This window comes from Fukomys damarensis, unplaced genomic scaffold (genome assembly GCF_012274545.1).
Source record: "Fukomys damarensis isolate Sample0158 unplaced genomic scaffold, DMR_v1.0_HiC HiC_scaffold_26, whole genome shotgun sequence".
Classification (NCBI taxonomy): Eukaryota; Metazoa; Chordata; class Mammalia; order Rodentia; family Bathyergidae; genus Fukomys; species Fukomys damarensis.
Genome location: NW_022900938.1, coordinates 17,359,331 through 17,382,351, shown reverse-complemented (window position 1 = coordinate 17,382,351; position 23,021 = coordinate 17,359,331). Strand labels below are relative to the sequence as shown.

The 23,021-nt window shown below is 38.6% G+C and overlaps 1 protein-coding gene across 1 annotated transcript in view; it reads right to left on the bottom strand.

The window, feature by feature from the left end:
* The window catches only part of Ccdc141 (coiled-coil domain containing 141), a 189,912-nt gene extending 172,055 nt beyond the window's left edge, over positions 1 to 17,857 (bottom strand). Inside the window, exons 1-4 of the mRNA XM_010636779.2 lie at positions 17,719 to 17,857; positions 12,357 to 12,710; positions 11,051 to 11,283; positions 9,088 to 9,210 (exon numbers count right to left, since the gene is read on the bottom strand). Of these exons, the coding sequence (XP_010635081.1) occupies positions 9,088 to 9,210; positions 11,051 to 11,152 (225 nt within the window). The 5' untranslated portion in view covers positions 11,153 to 11,283; positions 12,357 to 12,710; positions 17,719 to 17,857. The remainder of the gene's footprint in view (positions 1 to 9,087; positions 9,211 to 11,050; positions 11,284 to 12,356; positions 12,711 to 17,718) is intronic.
* Positions 17,858 to 23,021: the final 5,164 nt, after the last annotated feature.

The window sequence follows — 23,021 nt, the reverse complement described above, 5'->3', positions numbered from 1 at the left end:
TAAAATTTTTAACAAAATGTATAATAATACTTTCATAATTTGTAGCCAGACAATTCACCATTTAATTACTGTCACACTTTTAATGTGGATTAATATAAGGCTTTTGTTTCATTGTTTCAAAATGCTTTCATAATTTATTTGTTTTAAATAAATTACTTTTTTAAGTAAAATAAATTGTAATGGTTACCAAACATGTACACAAATACATTTATATGCATGCATATTTTTAAAATGTTATACTAGGAAAATTTTTCTTCTCTTATGACCATGTCTAATAAGATTGCTCTATATTTGTTTTCAAAAACTTGCTATTGGAAATAATTTGGTCTGCTTCTCTTTAATTTCTTGTCGCTGTAAGAAATATCATTTCACAATTATCCTTTTCAGGCTCTGCATACGTTGCCTTATTTATAAATTTCTCCTGAGCAGGATGTTTGTGTGTGTGTGTGTCGGGGGGTGTTTCCCAGAAGAGTTACTATTCTTTAAATCTACCATATTGGATATATATTAAGCAGTAGTCAAATGAAATGTACCTAGTTTAAATCCTGGTGTGCTACTGGTATTTAAACCTTAGAACAAAACTCAAAACATCTTATTAGTAATGATTACATGCTAAGTGGTAATATTTTATATACGTGGGGATATATTAATCATATTAATATATACTTTTACTTGTTTCTTTTTTTCTTTGAGTCTCTTTGGTTAAGTTATAGCTTTTGAGGAAATTGGTTCATTATATCTTAGTTGTTGAATTCATGCATACAGAGTAGTCATGAATTTTTACTGTACTTTCAGTAACTGTGGAGTTTATAGTATACTGATCTTTTATGTCTAATACTGGTAATTTTCATTATTTTTTTCTTTTGCACTCTGACTGCAGGTTTATTAATTTTATTGAACTTTTCAAAGAACCATCTTTTGTTTTTATTGATTTTTTTTCCATTGCTTTTCTATTTTTTTTGGTTTTTTGAGACAGGGTCTCACTATGTAGTTGAGACTGAACTGGCACTCACTATGTAGCCCAGGCTGGTCGCGAACTCACAGCGATTCTCCTGCCTCAGCCCCCCAAGTGCTGGGATTACAAGCGTGCGCCACCACTCCCGGCTGCTTTTCTATTTTCAATTGCACTGACCTCTGCTCTTTGTTATTTCCTCCATTCTGCTTGCTTTGGTCTTAATTTATTCCTATTTTTCTAGTCTCTTCAGTTTAGCTCATCAATTTGAGATGTTTAATTCTTTTCTAATATAAGCATTTAATTCTCTAAAGTTTTTATGTGTCTACCAAAACATTTTAAGTTACAAATATAACTTGTACTTGTGGGTTGGATGATATATTTCTATTTATTACTGCCCGAAGGAGTGTAAAGTACTAGCAAAGTATTTTCTTTTCAATATATTAATAAAAGTTTAATAGCCTATTGGATCAGTGAACAAAGAATCTGAGGCACTCAGAGAGAAGACAGCAACAGCCTTGAGTGGTTTGAGTTTCTCTAGTTCCAATTGTGAAGAAACTTAGGATGGCTCTTAAAGTGAAAAATATGTCCTCTGAAAGTGAATTTGAGAGCTGTGATTCTTCAGAGTTTCTGGTCTGCTGACAAAATAATTAGGCTTTCTTTTAAGAAAAGCAGACAGCATCCATATAATATAAATTAAGAAGCTCAAAGGCAAAGGCAGCTCTCTCCTGCTCTGACTTCTCACTGCCCTGGCTTGACTCAAGGCCTGAAATTCATTCCAAGGAAGCTCCTCTTCTTGGTACCCTGGCCTAAAAGCAGGGGTTTACTTCCCTTATTCCTCCATGCACTTCTCACCACTGTGTACGCAGTAGAAAGGACAGAAGCAAGGGGAAAGTAGTGTGAACTCACCCACAGCGTTGAGGCCATGGCTGTGATGGACAGAGATTTCCCCTCTCAGAGGGGCAGTCACCACCATGGCTGCCACCACTTTCACTGTCACCACTGCCGTGCAGGATGGCCTGAGCTGGGGCAGAGACACTGGACACATGGAAAGCAAAAATCAAAAGCTTGGGGGCTGTGGATTTAGCTTAGTGGTTGTGCCTCCTGCCTTGCAAGCACAGGGACCTGAGTTCGATCCCCGGTACCAAAAAAAACAAAACAAAAAAACCTTAAAAATCAAAAGCATGACATTTCCACTTTCTTCTCTTACCCTTAGGGGTTCTCTTTCTGCTGCTTAGACATGAAAGAGGGATTTTTTGGAGTTTTTGCTATCTGGGACTAGAAATACAGGAAGGTGCCAATCTGAGGGCTGAGGGTGCAGGTCAGTGGCAAAGACTTGCTGATTTTGGTGGATTGTGGAACTGTGATCTCTTGCCCTAATCTGCTTGCATGTCTCCACTCATCAGCATCTCCAGCGCACATGCACTCCACCAGACATTTAGCTACACTAGTGGGGGCAGTGTGAGGGGGCCTGGATCTGGAGCCAGCAAAACAGACAGAATGTTTAAGCTCACTCAAATACCTGAAGTTTGAGTATGTGGTAGGAAGGAGATGGTGGATACAGGTAATTTGGAGAACAGGGCTAGCCATGGAATCAGAAGTTTGCCTTACTCTCCTTAGGACCAAGGGCTAAGATTCATTTGTCAAGAGAATTGTGTAACCATGTAATTTGGGAATTTCTTGAGTTTTGCACATTTATACATGATTATAAATCTAAAGCAAAGTCTGTAGTTTAGAAAAGATATATTTCGGCTAAGGCTGATAAAGTAGGAGTCATAGTGGATTTAAACAAAGCAGAATAAGACAAGGATCTGGAAGGATTGCTGTAATTTGAAAAAATACAAAATAGCTGGACATGATGGTGCACACTGGTGATCCTAGGACCTACAAGCCCGAGACAGTAGGATTGCTATGAGTTCAAGGTCAGCCAGGCAAATTTAAGGCCAGTTTGAGCTATAGAGCAAGACCTTGTCTCCTAAAAATAAAAAGTTTTGGTAGGATGTGGAAAATTGGAATGTTTGTATACTGCTGTGGAAATGTAAAACAATACAGCTGTATGGAGAACATCTTAGTGATTCTTTAAAAAGTTAATACCTAGGGCCAGGGATTTAGCTCAGTGACACCGCATCTGCCTTGCAAGTGCGAGGTCCTGAGTTTGATCCTTGGTACAACAACAACAAAAAGTTAATACTTAGATCTATACCAAAAAGAACTAAAAAATGTACCCAAATACTTGTATGCCAATGTTCACTCTGCAGCATTATTCACAAAAGCCAGAGTAGAAACAATTCTGTTCATGGACAGATTAATAGATAAACAAAATTCAGCTCAAGTTGAGCAGCTCTATTCCAAATATCCAAAATCAAAAATGTTCCAAAACTCAAAATTTTTGAGTGCTGACATCTCCCAAGTGGAAAATTCCATCCCTGGCCTCGTGTGACACAGTTCACAGTCAAAATGTTAGGCACGCTAAAAATAATGTCTAAAATTTCCTTTAGCGATTCATACAAGGTATATCTGAAACTCACATAAATTTTGTATTTAGATTTAGGTTCTGTGCCCAAGATATCTCCTTAAGTGTATGCAAGGACTCTAACTTCCTAAGAGAAATTAAAGTCAGAAACATTTCTGATCCTAAGCATTTCAGTAAGGGATTACAATCGGCTAGCACTCATTATCCAATTATGCATCGTTGTTATTCATTATTCAAAAAGAAATGAAGTTCTGACACATGCCACAGTATGAGCAGATCTCGAACACATCATATGCTAAGTGAAATAATGCAGACACAGAAAGACAAATGTTGCATGACTCCATTTATATGAGGTATCTAAAATAAACTAAGTCATACAGAGAGAAGGTAGACTATAGATTATGTGCGGAGATAATTATGTGGGCTACTACTTAACGGGTACAGAGTCTATGTTTGGGGTGATGAAACATTTTTGGAAACACATAGCAGTGAAGTTGCAATTAATGCAAGTGAAATGGACACATAAATAGTTAAAATGTCAGCAGCATGTTCTGTTATATACATTTTAGCACAATAAAAATGTTTTTAAATTCTGATATAAACTTAGCTTAGTAACAGAAAAGCTTACTAACCCTTGTTGAAGGCAAATTTTAATAAGACTTATTGCTTTCCTATTCATGTATTCTATTGATAGTACATTCACATCTAGCTCAGTAAACAGAAATAGGACAAAAGTGAGACTTCACTGGGTTAGTCCGAATGAGAAACCAGTAGATTAATGGGAGTCAAACGAGAGGTGAAACTTTTTAGTGTGTTATGTTTTGAGGGTCATTCTTCAGAGCAGGCCAATGCCACGTATCTACAAACACAGGAGCCAGGCCCAGAAGGTTTTCTTGGCTCACACAGTCCTAAATCCTTTGGACACCAGTAATGTAGTTGAAAGATAGATGCTGAGAGGAAAATCATTCTCAGCAACATCCCTGCAGCATTTCTACCTCTTTTCTGTCTTTAACTTCTTTGTGTCCACATGCACTGCTGTCAACAGTAGCCACAGGCAAATCTTTACCTGGCTTAAATCTACCTCTTCTCTTTTCTGAAAGCCTTCTTTCTCATTAGAAAGAATTTGAGTGGGGTTTGGGAATCTACAGGCCTTTTGGGAGTTAAAGCTTTTTCTGCATGATTATGTTTTCACCATTGAAAATAGAGAAATATTTTTCCCCCTCTGGACACTCCACTGGGATGGTTAAGCACATAGCCAAGGACAAAAGAAGAACCCTGGGGTACAGATATTACCAACATAAAAAACACTCAGAAATTCTGTGTTTCCAAAATTTTCCTCTTTAGTATAAATGCTAGTGTTTGAGATAATTTTTAATGGAAGGCTGAAAATAGTTTTTCTGCCTAACATCCAAATTACTCTGATATATTTATTATTGTGAGGCAGGCAGTGGAACCACTGAGCTAAAGCCCTGGCCCTTCTCATTTCTTGGTCTTTTGGCTAAGATCAAATGTAGGATTTATTAATGTCATAATAATTACGCCACTTTCTTTTTCAAAACAGCCCACGCTTTTGTAAAGCATTGCATTTCTCTCCCAATTTTTTTTTTTTTAGATGTGTAAAAGTAACTTATTATTCTAATTTTTCAACATAGGCCCAGAGAAGCTAAGTGCTGTGTCTGAATCAGGTGGACTTGGCATAACACCTACAGCCTCCCAATACCCCTTCTAGTGCCTTCTTTTCTATGATTAGGATAAATCTAATTTATCCTGTGCATAAGGACTGGAATGTACATTAAATAGTAAATGTTATTGGCTCCTGTGCATAAGGACTGGAATGTACATTAAATAGTAAATGTTATTGGCTTCTCTATCTCCTAACATCCCTATCCTCTGAAAAGCTCATATTAAAGCTAACTTGAATCCAATGGTTTTCTGCTACAGGTTAAGGTTATGCCTATCCTGACAGCATAATAAGTAATAAATTAGTCAAATCCTCCTTGAAAGATGGAATTCACAATTTTTTCTAAATTTTAAAAAGTTGAAAAATTTTCAATTGACTTCAAACTCTTTACTAATTTTCTTTTTAAAACATGTATCATTAATCTTAGAATCAGCTCTGTTTGGAAGATGATGGATCCTATCATTTAAAATTTCCTAGGGCTTTGTGACTGTGCTGATAGTAGCAGGATATGGAAGGTGGACATTAAAAGGTTATGGCTAGAGTCCTAGGTAAAGCCAAAAGACCAATTTATTTTAGACTTTTCTCAGGCTCACGTGCAGGAAAAAATTATGACCCTGGGATCCCATGGCATACTGTGGTGTGCTCCACAGTAGGTATGAAGCTTTAATTGGTTCTTCCCTAATTTCACAGATTAAAAACCTCAGGTGTAAAAAACTTACGGAGCTGGTCCATAGCCTGAGGACTAGAGTACCAGGACAAAGGTGTTTAGAGTAAAGATGTTTAGAAACTAGAACCACAAATACCTCCCCTAAGGAGACAGACCCTGTTAAATGTAAAACTGGTTCTCACCTGATCTCATGGATAGATTCAGATATGCAAATTTGAGCATATAAGGAGGGATCAAAAAATACATTGAATGTTTTAAAAAAAATTCTTTTTTTTTTTGTACTGGGGATTGAACTTGGGTCCTTGCGCTTAACCAGGCAGGTGGCAGAATGAATGTTTAAATATTTTAAATAATTTATTACAGTTAAAAGACACATTGTCCATAATAATGCAGTATGTGTGTTCAAAGCAAGAGGGCAGTATTTTGGGTATTTTGAGAGGATGAACAGCAATGTGTCTTTTACTATAATGAATCTTTTAATTTAAACATTCATTGTATTTTTTAACACCTCCCACTAAGCAAACATTTACAGCAATTTCTGTCAAATAAAAACATTATGTATTCTCGGGCTGGGTATTCAGATCAGTGGTGCCACTGATTGGTTTGAAAGCTCAAGGACCTGAGTTCCACCCCAGTTACCAAAAAAAAAAAAATACCGTGTGTTCTCATCCACCTTATTCAGTGGATCTGGCCCTGTGCAACTTCCGACTCTTCCCCAAAATCAAAATGACCATTAACAAATGTTTTGTATCATTTCAGGACATCCAGGCAGACATAACAGTACAACTAAAAATACTAAAAGGTTGGGGGATTTAGCTCAGTGATTCTGCCACCTGGCTCGCAAACACAAGGACCCAAGTTTGATCCCCGGTACCTAAAAGTAAAAAATAAAATAAAAATATGAACGAAGACTTCCAGATTTGCCTCAGACAGTGGCAAGAATGGTGGGATAAGTGTGTTGAATCTGAGGGGGAGAATTTGGAGGGAGATTAATGACTATTACTACAGTGAATTTTAAAATTAACTTTTAATTCATTCATTTCTACTCCTAAGAAAGTACTCCTCTTAAAGTTGTCTCCTGGACAGTGGAGGTGAGGGAGAAGGCAGGCAGCCTGAAGAGACCTGAACGTCTGCCAGCCCTCACCACCCAGTCATCGAGAGACCCACACACGCTGCCGGCTACAGAACATTAGCAGGAACTGGGGAAAGGATGTAATTTCAAATCCAGCTTCAGTGACAGTTGGTAGGTTGTACATGAAGGAGGAAAGGAAACAGGGATCACTAGAAAGTGAACCTCTAGGAATGGGCAGGAATAAGGAGAAAGTATTGGGTTTTCACAGTTCATGGAACTAAGGATTCAAGACAAATTTACATTTATAATGCTTTTTGTGTAAAAGAAAAAGCTCTCTTTCTTAGTCAAATGACACTAGTTTCAGGCACAAGAGATAAACATAGGTCATTTGATTCCTACTTCAATCCCCTTTTCACATAGTCATGGTTTTTCAGTACATCGTCCTTAAGAGGACAAGGGATGGCTACTGAAAAAGACAGCTCAGAGCTCAGACCCCAGAGCTATCTGTTAAATGGAAATGCATTCTGGGTTCTAATCCTCTCTTTCTTCAGTTCTGATTCTTTCTTCAACTTCTCAGACTGATTTACCCATTACTTTTATCACTGTCCAATCAGAAAACTAATGTCTATATAACACATACATATTCTGCCTCTGAGTTTAGAAAACAAATGTAAATTTCAGCGTGTATGTTCAAAGATGACAGTCATAGAAAAAATTAAAAACTCAGAATGTCTTGGTCATGGCAGGACCCTGAATCTTCATCAGACCTCTTTGATCCTGGCCAAGGCAGTCATTCGCCTATGAATGTTACGACATACAGGACTTGCTACATCACAGAATCCAGAAGGAGTTGCCACAGAGTTCCATGCTCTGATTGTCTCTGTCTTAAACTTGTTTGTGGTGTTTTTCTTAGAATTTGTGTTTTGTAAGTGAAGCCCCATCGGACAACAGAGCAAGTGTTGGGCACTGGAGCCTCACGGCACATGTGAGCCAACTCTGCTGGCCATCTACTCCCTCACCCCTGCCCAGTGGGATCGTGTCCATGCAGGGTGCACTGACAAGTCTACATGTGAGGTAGGGCTCCATGAGAGTCTATATTCACCCACACGCGCCCTGGAACCCAAACGCCGGGGATTAAATAGCAAATAACAAGTGCTATGACAAATCAAGAAAATTTTGCTTCTGACCAAGGGACCTACCCACATTTTCATTTTGTACTGGGTGTATACCAATTATGTCACTGGCCTTGAACATACCTGAATCTTACCTGGCAACCTCAAATCAATGTTATTTTTAGATGGCTAACTCAATGATTACAATATACATGGAATAAGTCTGATTTTATTGAAAATTTTATTTGGCTTAAAGAACTCTTGAAGTTAAGCATAAAACCGGATGTTTTTCAGTTTGTTATGGCTTAGATCTAAAAGGTCTTGCAAAAGGCTCAATCCCCAGTGCATCAGTACTTGGAAGTGGGGCTTTAGGAAGAGATTAGGTCATGAGGGCTCTGATAACATCAATGGGCTAATCCCTTGATGGATTCATGATCTGACAGTATAAGGTGATAAAAACCTCAGAGGTGGGCTGGAGGAGGAGGAAGCCATGCACTGCAAGAGTACATATTGTCCCCTTCTCTCCTCCACCCTGCTTCCCAGCCACAGTGAAGTGGGCAGTTTGCCTCACCAAACTCTGTGACCATGATGTTCTGCGTTACTGCTGGCCCCTCCTCAGTGACAGGGCCAAGAGACCAGGGGCTGAAACTTCAGAATCGGTGAGCCGCAATAAACCTCTCCTCCTTTAAATTGGTATCAGTAGGTATTTTGTCACAAGGACAGAAAGCTAACGTATAGTTCCACAGGGTTTAAAAAGTAAGTCTTGAAATTATTCTTAGCAGAAGGTGCTGGTAACCACAGAAGGTTGAGCTCGGTTGTTGGGACATGACAGTGTGTAATGCACGGAATGGAAAGATAGGGATTTTTTTTTGTTCACTGAAGCAACCATGAAAAAATCATTACTTCTCGACAGTGAACATACTATCACTCCATATTTTCTTTCACATTAGCAAAAGTATTTTTTTTAATCTCATCACTTTCCTCCCATGCTGATGCTTGCCCATTGTGATGGCAGTGTTTTTCCTTTCCTAAAGTGGCCATAGGTGGTGACACTAGCAGAATCAAGGAGAAATTTAAGAAGCAGCTTCTTCTCCCTTCTTCATTTGCATTTGCTTCGCTTTGTACCTTACCTTGAGTTTGGCCAAAAGAAGTTCATGGTCACGAAGAAGTTTTTTGGATTCATCTTGACTGCTCCCAATTTCTAGAAGATTTGGCTGTGATTCTGCCAGCTGAAACTGTACCCATTTGCCACACTAAAAATAAAAATGAAATAAAGTGCACTTTTAAGTTCCTCTTGTTCCTTCTACTTTATCCTTCTCCTTTTTTATATTTTTAACTTAGTTATACAATGAATATTTTTTTCTTTCCATAGAGATGGGCCTTACTTAAATTGGAACATAATGGCTCTAATATAAATCCTTGCCCTGTCTTGCTTTATTAGGATGATAAATTCTTCCCTCTGGCATTTTGAATTTTAAAAATTCCTAAATGACCAGTGATGACTGTAACTGTACTGTATACTTAAAAAGTACCAATAAACAATGAAAAAAAATTCCTAAATGAGGAACATGTACAATGGGATTGTGTATTCAATATTACAAATTAATAAAAACTATAGCTATATAAAAATAGAGAAATTCCACATGGGCACAGCATTATGCAAACCTAACCTTGCCTCAAACACAGGATTTCTACCTTTCTAGTCTGAGAAGCCTGGAGTGTACTTTATATGTACAAGGAAGGCAGTAAGGTAAAAGCGTTGGGATGGGCAGTAGGGGACAAACATAAGTCAGTTAAAATATGAGTTTCCGGTGTAATTTTAAAGTTATTTTCTTAGGTTCGGTGTACCTTTCATTTTTTTCATACATGACAAGAGCATTGTTCTTCATCCTGCTCTAAGAATGTTTCCTGTTTGAGAAAAAGTTAACCTTTCAAATTATGAATTTGCTCCTCTCCTCTCATTGCTGAAATTTGTAGTGGCTCAGGGCACCACAAACCATTTGAAAAAGATCAGTTCTCACTGCTGCTGTCTCAATTTTTTCATCTCCATTCACCTCTTTGGAAAAGACCACTAGTGGGTAAGGGAGTCAGCAGAGGTCCTGTTCATTTGGGAGACAGCACTGACAAGCTGGCCTCAATAGGAACAGTTTTGCTTTATGCATTCTGTGCTTCCGTGGTGAATGGTTTTGCTCAGTGTCCAGTTCTGTGTTGCTGTTATGAATTTTCATGTTACCCTAAAATTTGCAGCAATTAAATTAAACAGGCCTTGTTCTTGCTTTAATAAAAGGCCAGAAAAACCATTCAATTAAGCCTGCTGGGGTCCTGTAAGTAACTGGCTGGTGAACAGCAGCTTGTTTGCCAGGTTTCCTTTCATTAAACACTACATTCTTTCAGTGGTAAATCGCATAAAGCCCAAGTATAATGCTTCAGAGGTTTTCGTGGGGAATAAAATCACAGATGTCTTCTTCAATCTAATGATGTGTGCTCATCTTTGCAAATGAGAAAATTGCCGGACATAAAACATGTACTTAAGCCCTAAGTGGTTTCAGCATTAGTTGTTAAGAGCAAGTTTGACACGTGCTTTTTACAACCTTCTCTGGCAGGGTCTTCATTCCCCACGAATGTGCCAAGGATTTAGCCGTGCCCTTTCCATGTCCAAACCACAGCTGCAGGGGCACATGCCAGAGCCTCTCCTAGGTGTTTCCCTGTGCTCCTCTATGCTTCAAACCTCGCCACTCTCTGACCTGCTTGCTCCGCCCCCGTCATATCCACGCTCAAAAATCGCAAGCGCTGCACAGCCCCCAGCCTCTCCAGCTCCGGATCACACCCGCCTTGCCTTTCGAGACCAAATTGAAAGTTTGCTATCAAATTGCTGTAGATGCTTTCGGTCTAACTGAAGAGAAAACTCTAGTAACTGGCTGAAACTTAGTAGAAGCTTCCCTTAGTTGCCGATTTAAGAAAGCTCTTCAGAAGAACACTTGCTTTTATCTTGCATGTGCTATGTCCTGCTGACTGAGCGCTGTATTCCTTACAGTTATCAACACACCCAAGAAGCCCACAGCCACAGAGGGAAAAGGGAGGTCGTTAGCTTACCTTTATGACAGCTATCACGATTTTGGAGTCTCCAGCCTGCACAGCTACTGAGCAGGCAGTTGTGGTGGAAAACTCTGCAGCAGAACTTTGTGGGCTGTCCATAGTCTTTTAGAAGGAAGAGTTTATGCCGGGAACAGCCTCTGCACAGAAGTGAATCTGCTGGTCATTTCAGAAGACAACCACCAGGTTACTTGGATTCATTCAGAGAAAGAGCTCGGCTCACACTGATTACTCTGTCAAAAGGAAAGAACAGGAGGTTAAAAATAGACAACGTCATTGAGTTTATCATGAGAGAGAGAAGGGAGGAACAAAGAGACACACCCCTAGTATGGTAATGCTAAGAGCCTGTTATTTTTGCCATTATCTGAAAGGAGAACAACTTTGAGCTCTTTGCCTATCAGCTGATGTTTGATAGCAAATGGAAAAAAAATTTACATCCTGACAACCCAAATTAGTTTTGCCATTGAAACTAAACAGTTGTAACTATGGACTTGGAAACCAGAAAGTCATTGACCTGAATATCAAACTTTTCAAGTTGTGTTTTTTTTTTTTTTCCAAGTCTCCCTCATGCGAAGAAAACCACCAAAAATACTTTCAAGAGTCCTGCTATTTGTTTGGGGGTTAAGAAACAAAGTTAATTGAAATTTTTTTTCCACTAATCTGCTTTTCAAGAACTTATGCCCTTCGCCAAATGTCATTTATGTGGAATAGCCACATCTTTTCAAAGCCACAGATTTCTTAGGGACATTTTAAACATATTTCAACCAGCACTTATCAATAGATACTTATCACTTGAGGATTTCTTTTTGACTGTTATGCTGCCTTGAATAGCATTTTCAAATCAGTTTTCACATTCACTAGGAGGCAAAATATTTTGCTTATTATTTTTTAATTGCAGCAAGAAATGTATTTTACTTGATAAAGGTAAAGGATATATACATTTAGAAACAGTTTTTTTAAAGGGTGTACTGTACCTCGGGCTACTTCAGGCATAGCTTTTAGTCTCCACCTTCACTCCCTGAGCAAGAAAATTATAACTGGCTTCAGATCAGAGCCCGAGATCGGCAGATTAAGCCTATTGCTAGAACTCCCATGTGTCACAAGTTGTCTGTGGTATTAAGCAGCAGCTGCTGGATTCCCTGTCAAAGAACAGCTGAAAATAACACTGAAGCTCAGTTCAGAAGTCAGATGCAAATACACCACAGGCACTACCTCTAAAGCTGCTGGGACTGTTGAAAATCTCTGGAACAAAGCCAGAATAAAGGACAGAGGATGTAACGATAAACAGATAAATAAGTCCACTCACCTCTTAGCTCAACTTAAAAGCACGTTCAGGTTCAGTTTCAGGGCTGGTGGTTAGAAGTCTGAGTCGGCACCGCTACTTTATTTTGTAGAGGTTCATGATATTATTCTTGAGTTACGTATGCATGTGTGTGGGTACATATCTTGGGTATTGAACAATTATATTCATTTCCAAGAGCATGTTATGGCCAGTCTGCAGTTGTGTACCCACGACCTTCACCTTCTGCTCTCCGCACCTGCCTGCTCCTCCAGTGAGATGGAAACCACACCCACATCCCAGTTCTCGTGCGGAGTGAATTTCACCTGACTCAGAGGAGAGTCGTTGGTGCAAGCTCAGGGCAGCAGGTGCCAAGGCATCCTACAGTGCAGAAAATAGTATGAATTGTTCGCTTTATGGCTGCGCTGAGAACTTGCAGAGAGCCATCCACCCTGACATACCGAAGGCAGTTCTAGCCCCTGGAAAAATCTGGGATTGGTACTGACTGACCAAAACAAACTGATTGTACCCAGATTTTAGCTAATTGACCTCAAAAAAAAAAAAAGAAAACTTGACCTCAAGAAAAATTGACACCTGTGTCACAGACTATCCACACCCTAAACTGAAATGCCCAGAATATTGCTCAACTCATTGTGTACTTTGCCAACCAGGACAGCAAACAGTGACTTGCACTTGGAATGCCCGGTGCACTTTCACCCAAAGTTAATCCTACTGCTTAGAAACTATGGGACACAAATTGCATGAAGGCCCTCAGGAGAGGTAGGGACATTTTGGACTCAAGATACAAAGACCACAGACCAAGTAAAGAGGAGCTCTATCCACAAAGCCTTGCTCAAGGGGGAGGATTGTGTAAGGTAAGGGCTACAGAGAACAGCGAGAAACTTCAGAGCTCACAGGCCCAAATAAAGGAAAACAGAAGAGAAACAGAGGGGAGAGCACATGGCTGAAAGTCTGGTTAATTTCAAGTTTTAAGGGCAAAGGGAACTGGAAATATTTAAGACTTTGTTAAAAGATTAATCCAGCTACTCAGCAGCACAGGTGTGCCCTTTGTGTGTGCAGATGAACTTTCTTTTTTTGCTAATTAGATGGAGTAGGTCCAGGATGTTACATAAAGAAAATATTTTCTACTTTGGTGGACATGAGAAATAAAACAAGTTGTGTATATGAATTTAAGTGGTTTCTGACTAAAGCTTCCTTTTAATTTAAATTCTTGCAAAAGATTCAAATTATTTTTCCTCCTCTTTCCTTGCTTTTTCCTCCCACTATTTTCCTGTTTCACTTTTTAGTCTTTTCCTCCTTTACAGAAATGCTGTTGCTTGGATCTCCCTATTGACATCTAGTTTCTCTGGAACCTTGGCATATTTTTCTTCATTTAGAGTAATGTTTAATAACAAATTGAATTACTGACCCCAGTAAACAACTTGGAAAATACCTAGTATAAAATATATTGTACTAAGGAAATTGGTACATCGTAGTTAGATGGAATTTTTAAAAGCTAAAATAGAAAAGGCTTTTTGAGTTACACTTTATCCTCTGCCTTCTGTCATCACATACACACACGCATGCACACACACACACACACACACACACCAAAACAAAACAAAAACCTTAGAGGCATTCTCATACTTTTGAAGTTTATAGAGGATCCCTCACAGGTTATGACGCCTTCTCTGTTTATCCCTCTGGGAAATGCTTGTTTTTAGACAAAGTGAATTTTAGCAAAATATCCTCCATGGGAAATCACAAAGCTATGAATAGGTTCTGTACAATTTAAAACAGCACATTTTTTAAAATGAAAGAGAGAGCTAGTAGTTTGAAGATCTTTTCTTTTTTCAGCTTTATCAAGAGTATGACATTAAAATACCTCTTTGCTAGGGTATATGTAGAGTCTGCTCATTTTTTCACATAGGATCCCAGGTATTTATCTTAACCAATACTAATATGGGTTAAACTGTATTTCACTTTTTAAAGACATATTAGATATGATATAAATAACTCAAACTGAGTTTATTAGTCCGTATTAAAAAAATTTATGCAAAACTTTCCCTACTATTACCCTTAGCAGTGGTAATAATAACAATAATCATTTAGTAACTGATAATTATACGCCAGGAACCAGGATATGTGCTTTACTTGTTATTCCATATAATTCATACAGTTGGGTTGGACCAACTTACTTTCCTGATTTTATAAATGATTTTGTAGAAGCACCCACACCCACACATTTACACACAGCGATGAACTGATTCCAGCCACCTCTGGTCCCACTTTTCCTGTCTGGGTTTCAAACCTATTCAGAGTCTGGCTCCTCCCTCCCTGCCCAGTAACATACACCATTACTCCCAGGCCCCGATGGTTGTCTTGTTTATATTTTAATTCAGTTTTCTACTCAGGAATGTCATCCCTCACTTCCCTTCATCTATCCAAATTCTCCCCAACCCCAGACCAAGAAGAAGCACCATCTTTCAGAAGTTGAAATGTCATCCTATATTCCTTTTCCTCAAAATCTAATTGAAACTCAAACTCTAATAATTAGATGCTGTTATTAGAAGCTTTATTGTTTTCTAATTATTTCACTTCCTTTCATATTATTTCTCGACTATATTTGAGGCACTTTATGAAGAAGAGCCCCACGTGTTAACCCTGCTGGATCTTTGCATGTCACCCCACAGGGTTGTGGAAATCAGTTGTTTTACAGAAAGTGCTCAGAAGAGGACCTGGCATCTAGTAAATCCATGAACCGCAATACGAGGCACTGAACTAGTGCTTATGAATATTGGAGGATGGATTATTTTACTGCAACTCATTCATTCAGTATTTAGTGCTATATCCATAGTTATTAAGCATTGCTGTAAGCACTTAAGCATTAGGAACATAGCGGTGAGCAGAATAAAGAGACCCCTTGCCCTCCAGATGTTGAAATTTCAGTGAGAAAAGACACAAACAATGAAATAAAAAAAGATAACAACACATTACAATAAAAGTGGAGAGGAAAAACATCCTTAGTGGTTTAAGTACATTGAATCACAAAAGTTACATTTAAAATGTATCAGAGAAATCAGAGGATGCTATCAGAGTATTTTTATTAGATGTGGAGATTAACGGTAATAATAAGCTGATAACGGTTGCAACAAGAATAAAAACAAAATGAATCACAGGGTATGGTAGAGGCACTGAGTTAGGGGCATGGACTCTGAAGCCAGCCTGCCTTAGCCTCTCTGTGCCTTCTGTTCCTTGTATATAGGGATAGTGAGAATATTTATACCACAAAGATTTGTCAGGGGGATTAAATAATCTCTGTAATATCTTCATGCTTGGCACATAGATGGTGTTCTCATAGTCATAAATCATTACTTTTTTTTTTTTTTGGTACTGGGGTTTGAACTTGGGTCCTTGCACTTGCAAGGCAGGTGATGGAACCACTTAGCTAAATCCCTGGCCCATAAATCATTATTTGTAAGATGATAATATCTATTAAAAATTATCTTGGCTCTGTCACAAAATTTGAAATGAATTTTAAATTTTAAAAGTAAGTTCAAACACATGGTAGACAACTCAGACAGATTAAACATCAGAAAGGCAAAATATGCATTACCAGGAAGTACATTATTTCACTTATAATCAGATCTAAAAATATTTCAGTGAGTCATTTCTACCATGTTATCTCTACTGTTCACAGTGGCCAAAATTTCCCATTCCATCCTTCGTATCATGTCATACATTTCCTGGTACTTCTCAGTTATTTCATGATTATAAACATCTCAATCGTTATCCTTAAATAAATGGAGTTTGCTCTTTTTCCTTTAACCGACTTCCAGTTCTCACCAATAACTTGTTCTTCACTTACCAAACAGGACTAAATACCTACAAAGTCTGAAACATTGTTCTAAATGTAAGTCACATAGCAATAAACAAGACAAAGTTCATCCACTGATGGAGCTTGCCTTCCAGTGCGGGAGACATCAGTTAGAAAATACACAGAAAGTACATATGTTGTATGTGAAGAAGAAAAATCAGGCAGGGTAAGAAAAGTGGAACAGGGTGGGGAGGAATACTATTTTAGGAGGGGCTCAGTAACAGCCTCTCTAATAGATGAGATTTGAGTAGAGACCTGGATTAAGTGAAAAGAGCAAGGCATGCAGCTATCTCAGGAAGAACATTCCAGGGAGCTGGGGCATGGCTGTTACACTGGGAGAGCATCCAGTAGTTCACTATGGCTGGAGCTAAGTGAGGACGGTGGAAAGACACAGAGATAGAACTTGGAATCTGAGAGGGCAGGCTGCCCAGTTCACCTAGGGCCTTCAGGTGGGAGCCACCAAACCCGTTTGCTGCGAAAACCCTGCTTTGCTCTTGTTCCCTGGCATAATTACTCCAAAGGCTCCAATCAGGATCAAGAGTCCATCTGGATGACAGATTATGTGATAAATCCACTGTTAAACCAAGGTGAGGACTGTGAATTCAACCTGAGTGAGGTGGAAAATTATTTCAAGGTTTTCATTCAAAGAATGACATCACTGGACTTCACAGTGAAAACAAAACAACAACAACAAAAGCACTGTAGAGAAGAGACTGGAGGAGTCAGGAGTGAAAGAAGGAGGTGAAACGAACGCCATGTCACCCAGCACGCAAAGATCCACCCGAGGCTGTGAAGATGCTGAGATGTTGCTTTATGGACACTGAAGGTTTACTTAAGGAGCATCACACGTCCAAAAGATCATGACTCCAGCTAGGCACAGTGGCCCTCAACCCAGGCCTATGCAACTTTGCGACTTAGAGAGACTCCACCTCAAAATAAAAAATTAAAAAGAGGAGCTGGGGATGTAGCTCAGCGCAAAGGTACTGGGTTTAACCCACATGAAACTTGAGCAAATTCAAATATTTAAATTGGTCAAAAGATCCAGGGTGGATGAATTTATTATAGTTTTTTAAAATTGTATTCCTATTAGCACGCGTTTGTAGTACATAATGACTACATTCACTATAGGGAGATGGTGCATGTACATAACACATTTTGATTCTTTTTATGTCCTCTTTCCTTTCCTTCCTTCCCTGAACTTCAGTTATGGTTTCCCAAAATTGATCTGTAAGATGTTTTCAATACTTCTCCAAATATTATCTACAGCTTTTCTTAGAAAACTTCTAAATAAAGCCATATATGAGCTGGGCAAAGGTCAAATATGTGTAGACTAAAGTTACAGTGAACGATAAACATGAGGCTAGTATTCATTTAGGAAAACTCCTTTCTGAATGAGAAAGATATATACAATACTTCAAGCCAGAAAACAGTTTTTTTTTAAATAAAAATCACCGAAAAGCTTCAATGTGCAAAATTTATCCTTAAAACTTTTTAAGTCACAGGGCTTCCTACCTGCGTCAAGCTGCGTGCCTAGGCTCCAGAGTAGCAGTTCTCTCTCCAATACAATCCTCTTCATGAAGTGAAGCATCCTGAGAATTAAGTTCCAGAAGACAGGCAATTTTTAACGAAAAGATAGGACTCAGTTGACTTGATTTTGAGCAATTGGATTTCTTTTGGTTTTCCTTTGTTTCTAATCTCCAGTTGAGGCTGAGAATTTTCCATCTCTGAGTGATCCCAAGGGAGGCCTGAAGAGCAGCAGCCATTCCAGCTGCTTGGGAAGCCAGCAGTGACACTGTGGGTGATCTGTCGCTTCCCCAAGCATCTATGACTTTTTCCAAACAAAGAATAACAATATAAAACTCAAGCTCAAATGGCAGGGCTATTATCCAAAGTAGGCAGTAGGTAAAGAGTTAAAAAGAGAAAGCCGGCTACAATGGCACACACTTGTGATCCCAGCTACTTGAGAGGTTGAGGCTGGAGGATCACAGGCCTGAGGCCACCCTGGGCAACTTAGTGAGACCCTGAAAATAAAAAACAAAAAAGCACTCGTAGAACCCTAGTCTAGCATACATAAGGGAATAGGTTCAATCCCCAGTAGCACAGACAAAAAAAGTTTAAAAAGAAAGTTTTAGAATATGAGGTTTCAAGAAACATTCAAAAGATTAGCATGTGTGTGTGCACACACAGGAACACGTGTGCTTATTTGTCATATATGATGAGGTTGTCAGTAATGCACTGGGCTTTCTGGGCTGTACATGAGTACTATTTCTTGTTTTACTGACAGTTCACTGGCATTAGTTTAATGAAAAAAGCAAGTTTTAAAAAATTCTCTTGTAGATATTTGTTTAAATTTAATTGAGTTTTTAAAATTAACTTTTTTTTTTTAGATTCACATCCTCATTCCAAGTTAGAAAGCTTCATACCAGCGTTCACACCAAAGTTCTTGCTATGGGAATTTGTTTTTAAAAATATGTCTCCCACCCAGGTCACAGAAGCCACATGAAAGGCAATGATTACTGAGACTTTCCGGAAGGATAAAGAAGTTACTAACACCTGCAGGAAAAAAGATATTCATATACACAGGCTTTTAAGAAAAACAGGAAACAAGATGAGAGAACCTCACAGAAACCTGGAAATCATAACTGGAAACAAAAGTAGCAGGTCATCTGTACCCCACCCTACCTGACTCACACCATCCTAAGCAAAACAGTTGCCTATCACAGATTCCACCCTCATAAAAGAAGGACTTCAAAAGTAAAGTCACTTGGTGTCATGGAGAATTTAGATTCTGCTTCTGGGCACAGCCCTGCTTTGAGCTCCCACTAACAAGGAGAGCCGATAGCCGATAGCCTCTCAGCACCAGCCTCCTCAAATCCCTTTAAAACATGCAGTCACTTAATCTGGTTTGGCTTCTGAACGACCTTGTACTCTAGGCTTATAACCTAGACTATCACCTCTGTCATAGGAGTTGGAGAGCCGAAATGAAAGAAATTAAATTTATGAAGTTCAGAATTCAAGTTCATGAAGTATGTGAGACAAGAACCCTGCCACTTCTTTGTTTTCTCCTCTAACCATACAGGGAGTAAATTCTGCTCTTCTAATGTTAGATCTAAAAATTGTACAGATGTTCATACATGCCATCACTTAGCTAATCCACGTAGTCTAACACTTCCCACTTCCTGGGCAGAGCCCTCTGAGTCAGAAAACCACCACCAAGAATTCTTAAGAAAAAAGAAACAGAAAACTGTCGCGGTTCTTAGTGTGCCCATTGGAGAAGACAAAACACGCACATGAAGTACTTTGACACTGTGGCACATCTAGGCAACTTGCTGTATTAGCTTTCCAATATGGACACAGTACTTGACCACCCCAATTTAAAGGAGAGATGTAATTTGGCTCAAGCTTGCAGGGGAGTCAGTCCGCGGTTGTTTGGTTGCAAGACAGAAACATCATATTGGAGCAAAGATGATTAGTTCATGGTGGCCGGGAAGCAGAGTAGGACAATAGTACCAGAGGAGAAGAGGTAAGGGAACAGACACAGACTTCAACACCATGCCTCCATGATCCACCCAGACACACCCAGAAGTGAGGTTTAAAAATACCCTAGGTGTTTCCCAGCCAGGTTGATAAACCACAATCAGCAGTCACATACGCCAAACGAAAATGTTTTAGAAGTAAGAACTCCTTTAACAGATTTTACAAATGTGAGAAATCATAATAAAAGAAAGTTCTAAACATGGATGTCCATCGACAGTGACAGTGAAACTACTTTGAGTTTGCTTCATAGTTTTGCCTATCTGTAGCCTTAGGAACATCACGGCATGATGGGGGTATATACCACCCACGTTTGATGTTTAGGAGTATTTCTATTGATTTAATCATTAATTTTAATTTTTATGAGTTTTATTATAGTAAACAATGTGCACTCAACAGGAAAAGCAACAAAGTAAAAAATTAAAGTTTAATATATAATGAGTGTGTAGAATAAACCAACATTTTCAACATCAACTGTTTATATGCTTACAAGATCTAAAAAATAACAGCAGTAATAAATTCCTATGTGAACTACAATGAAAATACAAACAAAAGTCTACCACAGAAATAATCTTCACTTCAATTATCACACCTAAGGCAGTTTTCACACTTGAGAACAGCATATTTCATACATACTAGTATCAGTTATACTGATAGCACGTGTTTTGCTTTCCTGTCTTCTTTGGTAGGATATACTTGACATCTCACTGGCCTTTCTGTTTTCTTAGGAGGTTCTTGTGATGTTTCTCCTGTCTGTTTACTGCTCTGCTCCAGAATTCTTTTGATAAGTTCTTTGGGCAGATACATACCGTTCTTCCTCTATTGTAATTGATCATTTATCAATTTTGTGCTTGTTATTTTCCTTATAAACTATAAAACTATGTATTCCTGACTTGTTTAGGATTGAGTAAAACACAACCATTGGCCAATGCTTTGTCTTTCAAATGACATCATAATTGGCACATAATTCATCAATAACATCAATGCCACCTTTAGTTTTGTTGTGAAATGTGACCATCTCTGGCTTCATTTACATTGAGAATTCACAATCAATGTTTCTTTGTTTGGAGATAGGGTTTGTCACTATGTAGTCCAGGCAAGTTTTGAACTCACTAGGCACAGGCTGGCCTTGAAGTCACAGGATCCTCCTGCCTCAGCCTCCAAAGGGCTGGGATTTCAGGCATTAACCCTCCTCCCCGAGCCAGGCCTATCTTATCATCGTGGTATAATGTTAATAGTATCAACCTTCACCATATAGTAGGTCACTGTTATGTCTTTCTGAAATCCAAAGATTGTACTATACATCTATTATCAACTTGCAAAAGGTTTTCAGGATTCTCACCTTTGTTTATGCCAATAGTTCCTGTGCTGCTGAACTGGTGTTCTTTTAGCAAATGTAACATCAATGGGTAACCAGCGAACCAATTATCAAATGTGACATTTTGATTCCTTTTTTAAATAGTTTCAAGTCTGTTCCCAAACATACAGTTTATTACTGCATGAAGAAACACCTGGTGGCTGAAGTCCAGGATAAATTTCTACATTCAAGGTATAAAATGTCTTCACATCTACCAGAGCATATATTTTTATTCCATATTTGGGAGGTTTACTTGGCATGAACAACCATGAAATGATGCAAGTTGTTTGTCAGTTGTCAGGTATTCAGAAGGTGTATAAATTGCTTGACAGCTCAAAACAAAGCTTTCAACAAATGAGTGAACAGCAGCTCAGATTTGTTTTCTTTTGTGGTGGTCACTTTACATAAACATGTAGGCAATTCTGAAGGAAACCAAATCTCTTGAGTGTCATTATTATTCTAAGAATCTCAATGCTACATCTGTCACTTCTCCCTAAATCCTTTAGATTCTGACAATTAGAATGATAAGGTCCTGCTTTTAGTTCAAATAGTGAGGTGTCACATTAAATATATTTTTGAGTATTACTACTGATACATATAAAATCTTTGGTATTTCATTATTAGTGTATTTCAAAGCATCTTGTAGCATTATTGTCTGTTACAATTCCTAACACTGAATCGCAGTGTTGGCATTCTGCCCCAAAGGGTTCACTCCTGGTAAGAATCTATAACACTTCTGACATAGTTCTAACATTGGATTGCTCAGGTAAACGTGGCTATTTTGTAGCATTTTGACTAGGCCAGTACTTATTCACATTACTATTTTCTTCCTCATCTAAATCGAGGTCTTCATCCTGTACTTCATTATCTGTCACATCTTGCTAACTTGTTTGGCTTACATGATCCAAGTCATCATGGGTAGCCGAGTTACCTGATGAGTCACGTTCAACCTCCTCCTCCAGTTGTAAAAGTAGATTTTCATGCAACATTTTACTGAATGGGGCTAATTCTACAACAAAAATCAAAAGAAAATATGTAATAAAAATTATACATACACAAAAATGTAACAGCACATAACATGGCTAAAACTCACCCATTTACACTTTGACACATGTGTGTACACCCTGCCATTGGTTATAACAAGTGGGTGAGCACAAAGAGTGCTTCCTGTATTCCCCCAGCGCAGCTACTGAGATGCACAGCCAGCTACTGTTATGCTAAAGTACATATTTTCATTGAGTTGCTTTTGCGACCTTGGTTCATAAAAATATGTATATGAAGGTTTTTTAAACTGTTTTATCAGTTATTCACGGAGCCAGGCAAATTTGCCTGTGCAGGTCAAACAGGCCAGGTGAAATAAGTAGTAGAATGTTTAAATTTTAAAACTAAATTAATCTAATGCTGGAAAAATTAAAGAGGGATGGGAGGGAAGAAGGGAATTAAAATGTGTTACATACATGTACCAATCCCTACAGTGAATGTAATCATCATGCCCTTCACACATGTACTGAGTCAAATAAATAGATAAATAAAATCTAACATACCATGAAATGAGACCCCCCTCTCCTCATCAGCATCTATAGCCTAGTTAGGTTTGAGGACCATGGAGTGTTTTTAGTTTCTTTTCTTTCGGTGCTGAGACAAAATACCTCACACCCAAAGTTAAAGGGGAAAGAGTTTATTTAGTTCACTTTTGTAGATGTTTCAGCCCATAATTGTCTGGCTCCAAGGCAGAGTGGCACATGGCAGAGGAGAAACAGTTCATGGCACCTACACCATAGTAAAAGCAACAAGGGAAACTTAAGGGCATCTCTGCCCCTTTTATCTTATCCAGACTAGCAGGATTGGGACAGTGCCAAACCAATCAGTGTACTGGTATAGTAATTACACACCCTTAATCCCAGTATCACATACTCTAGATTCA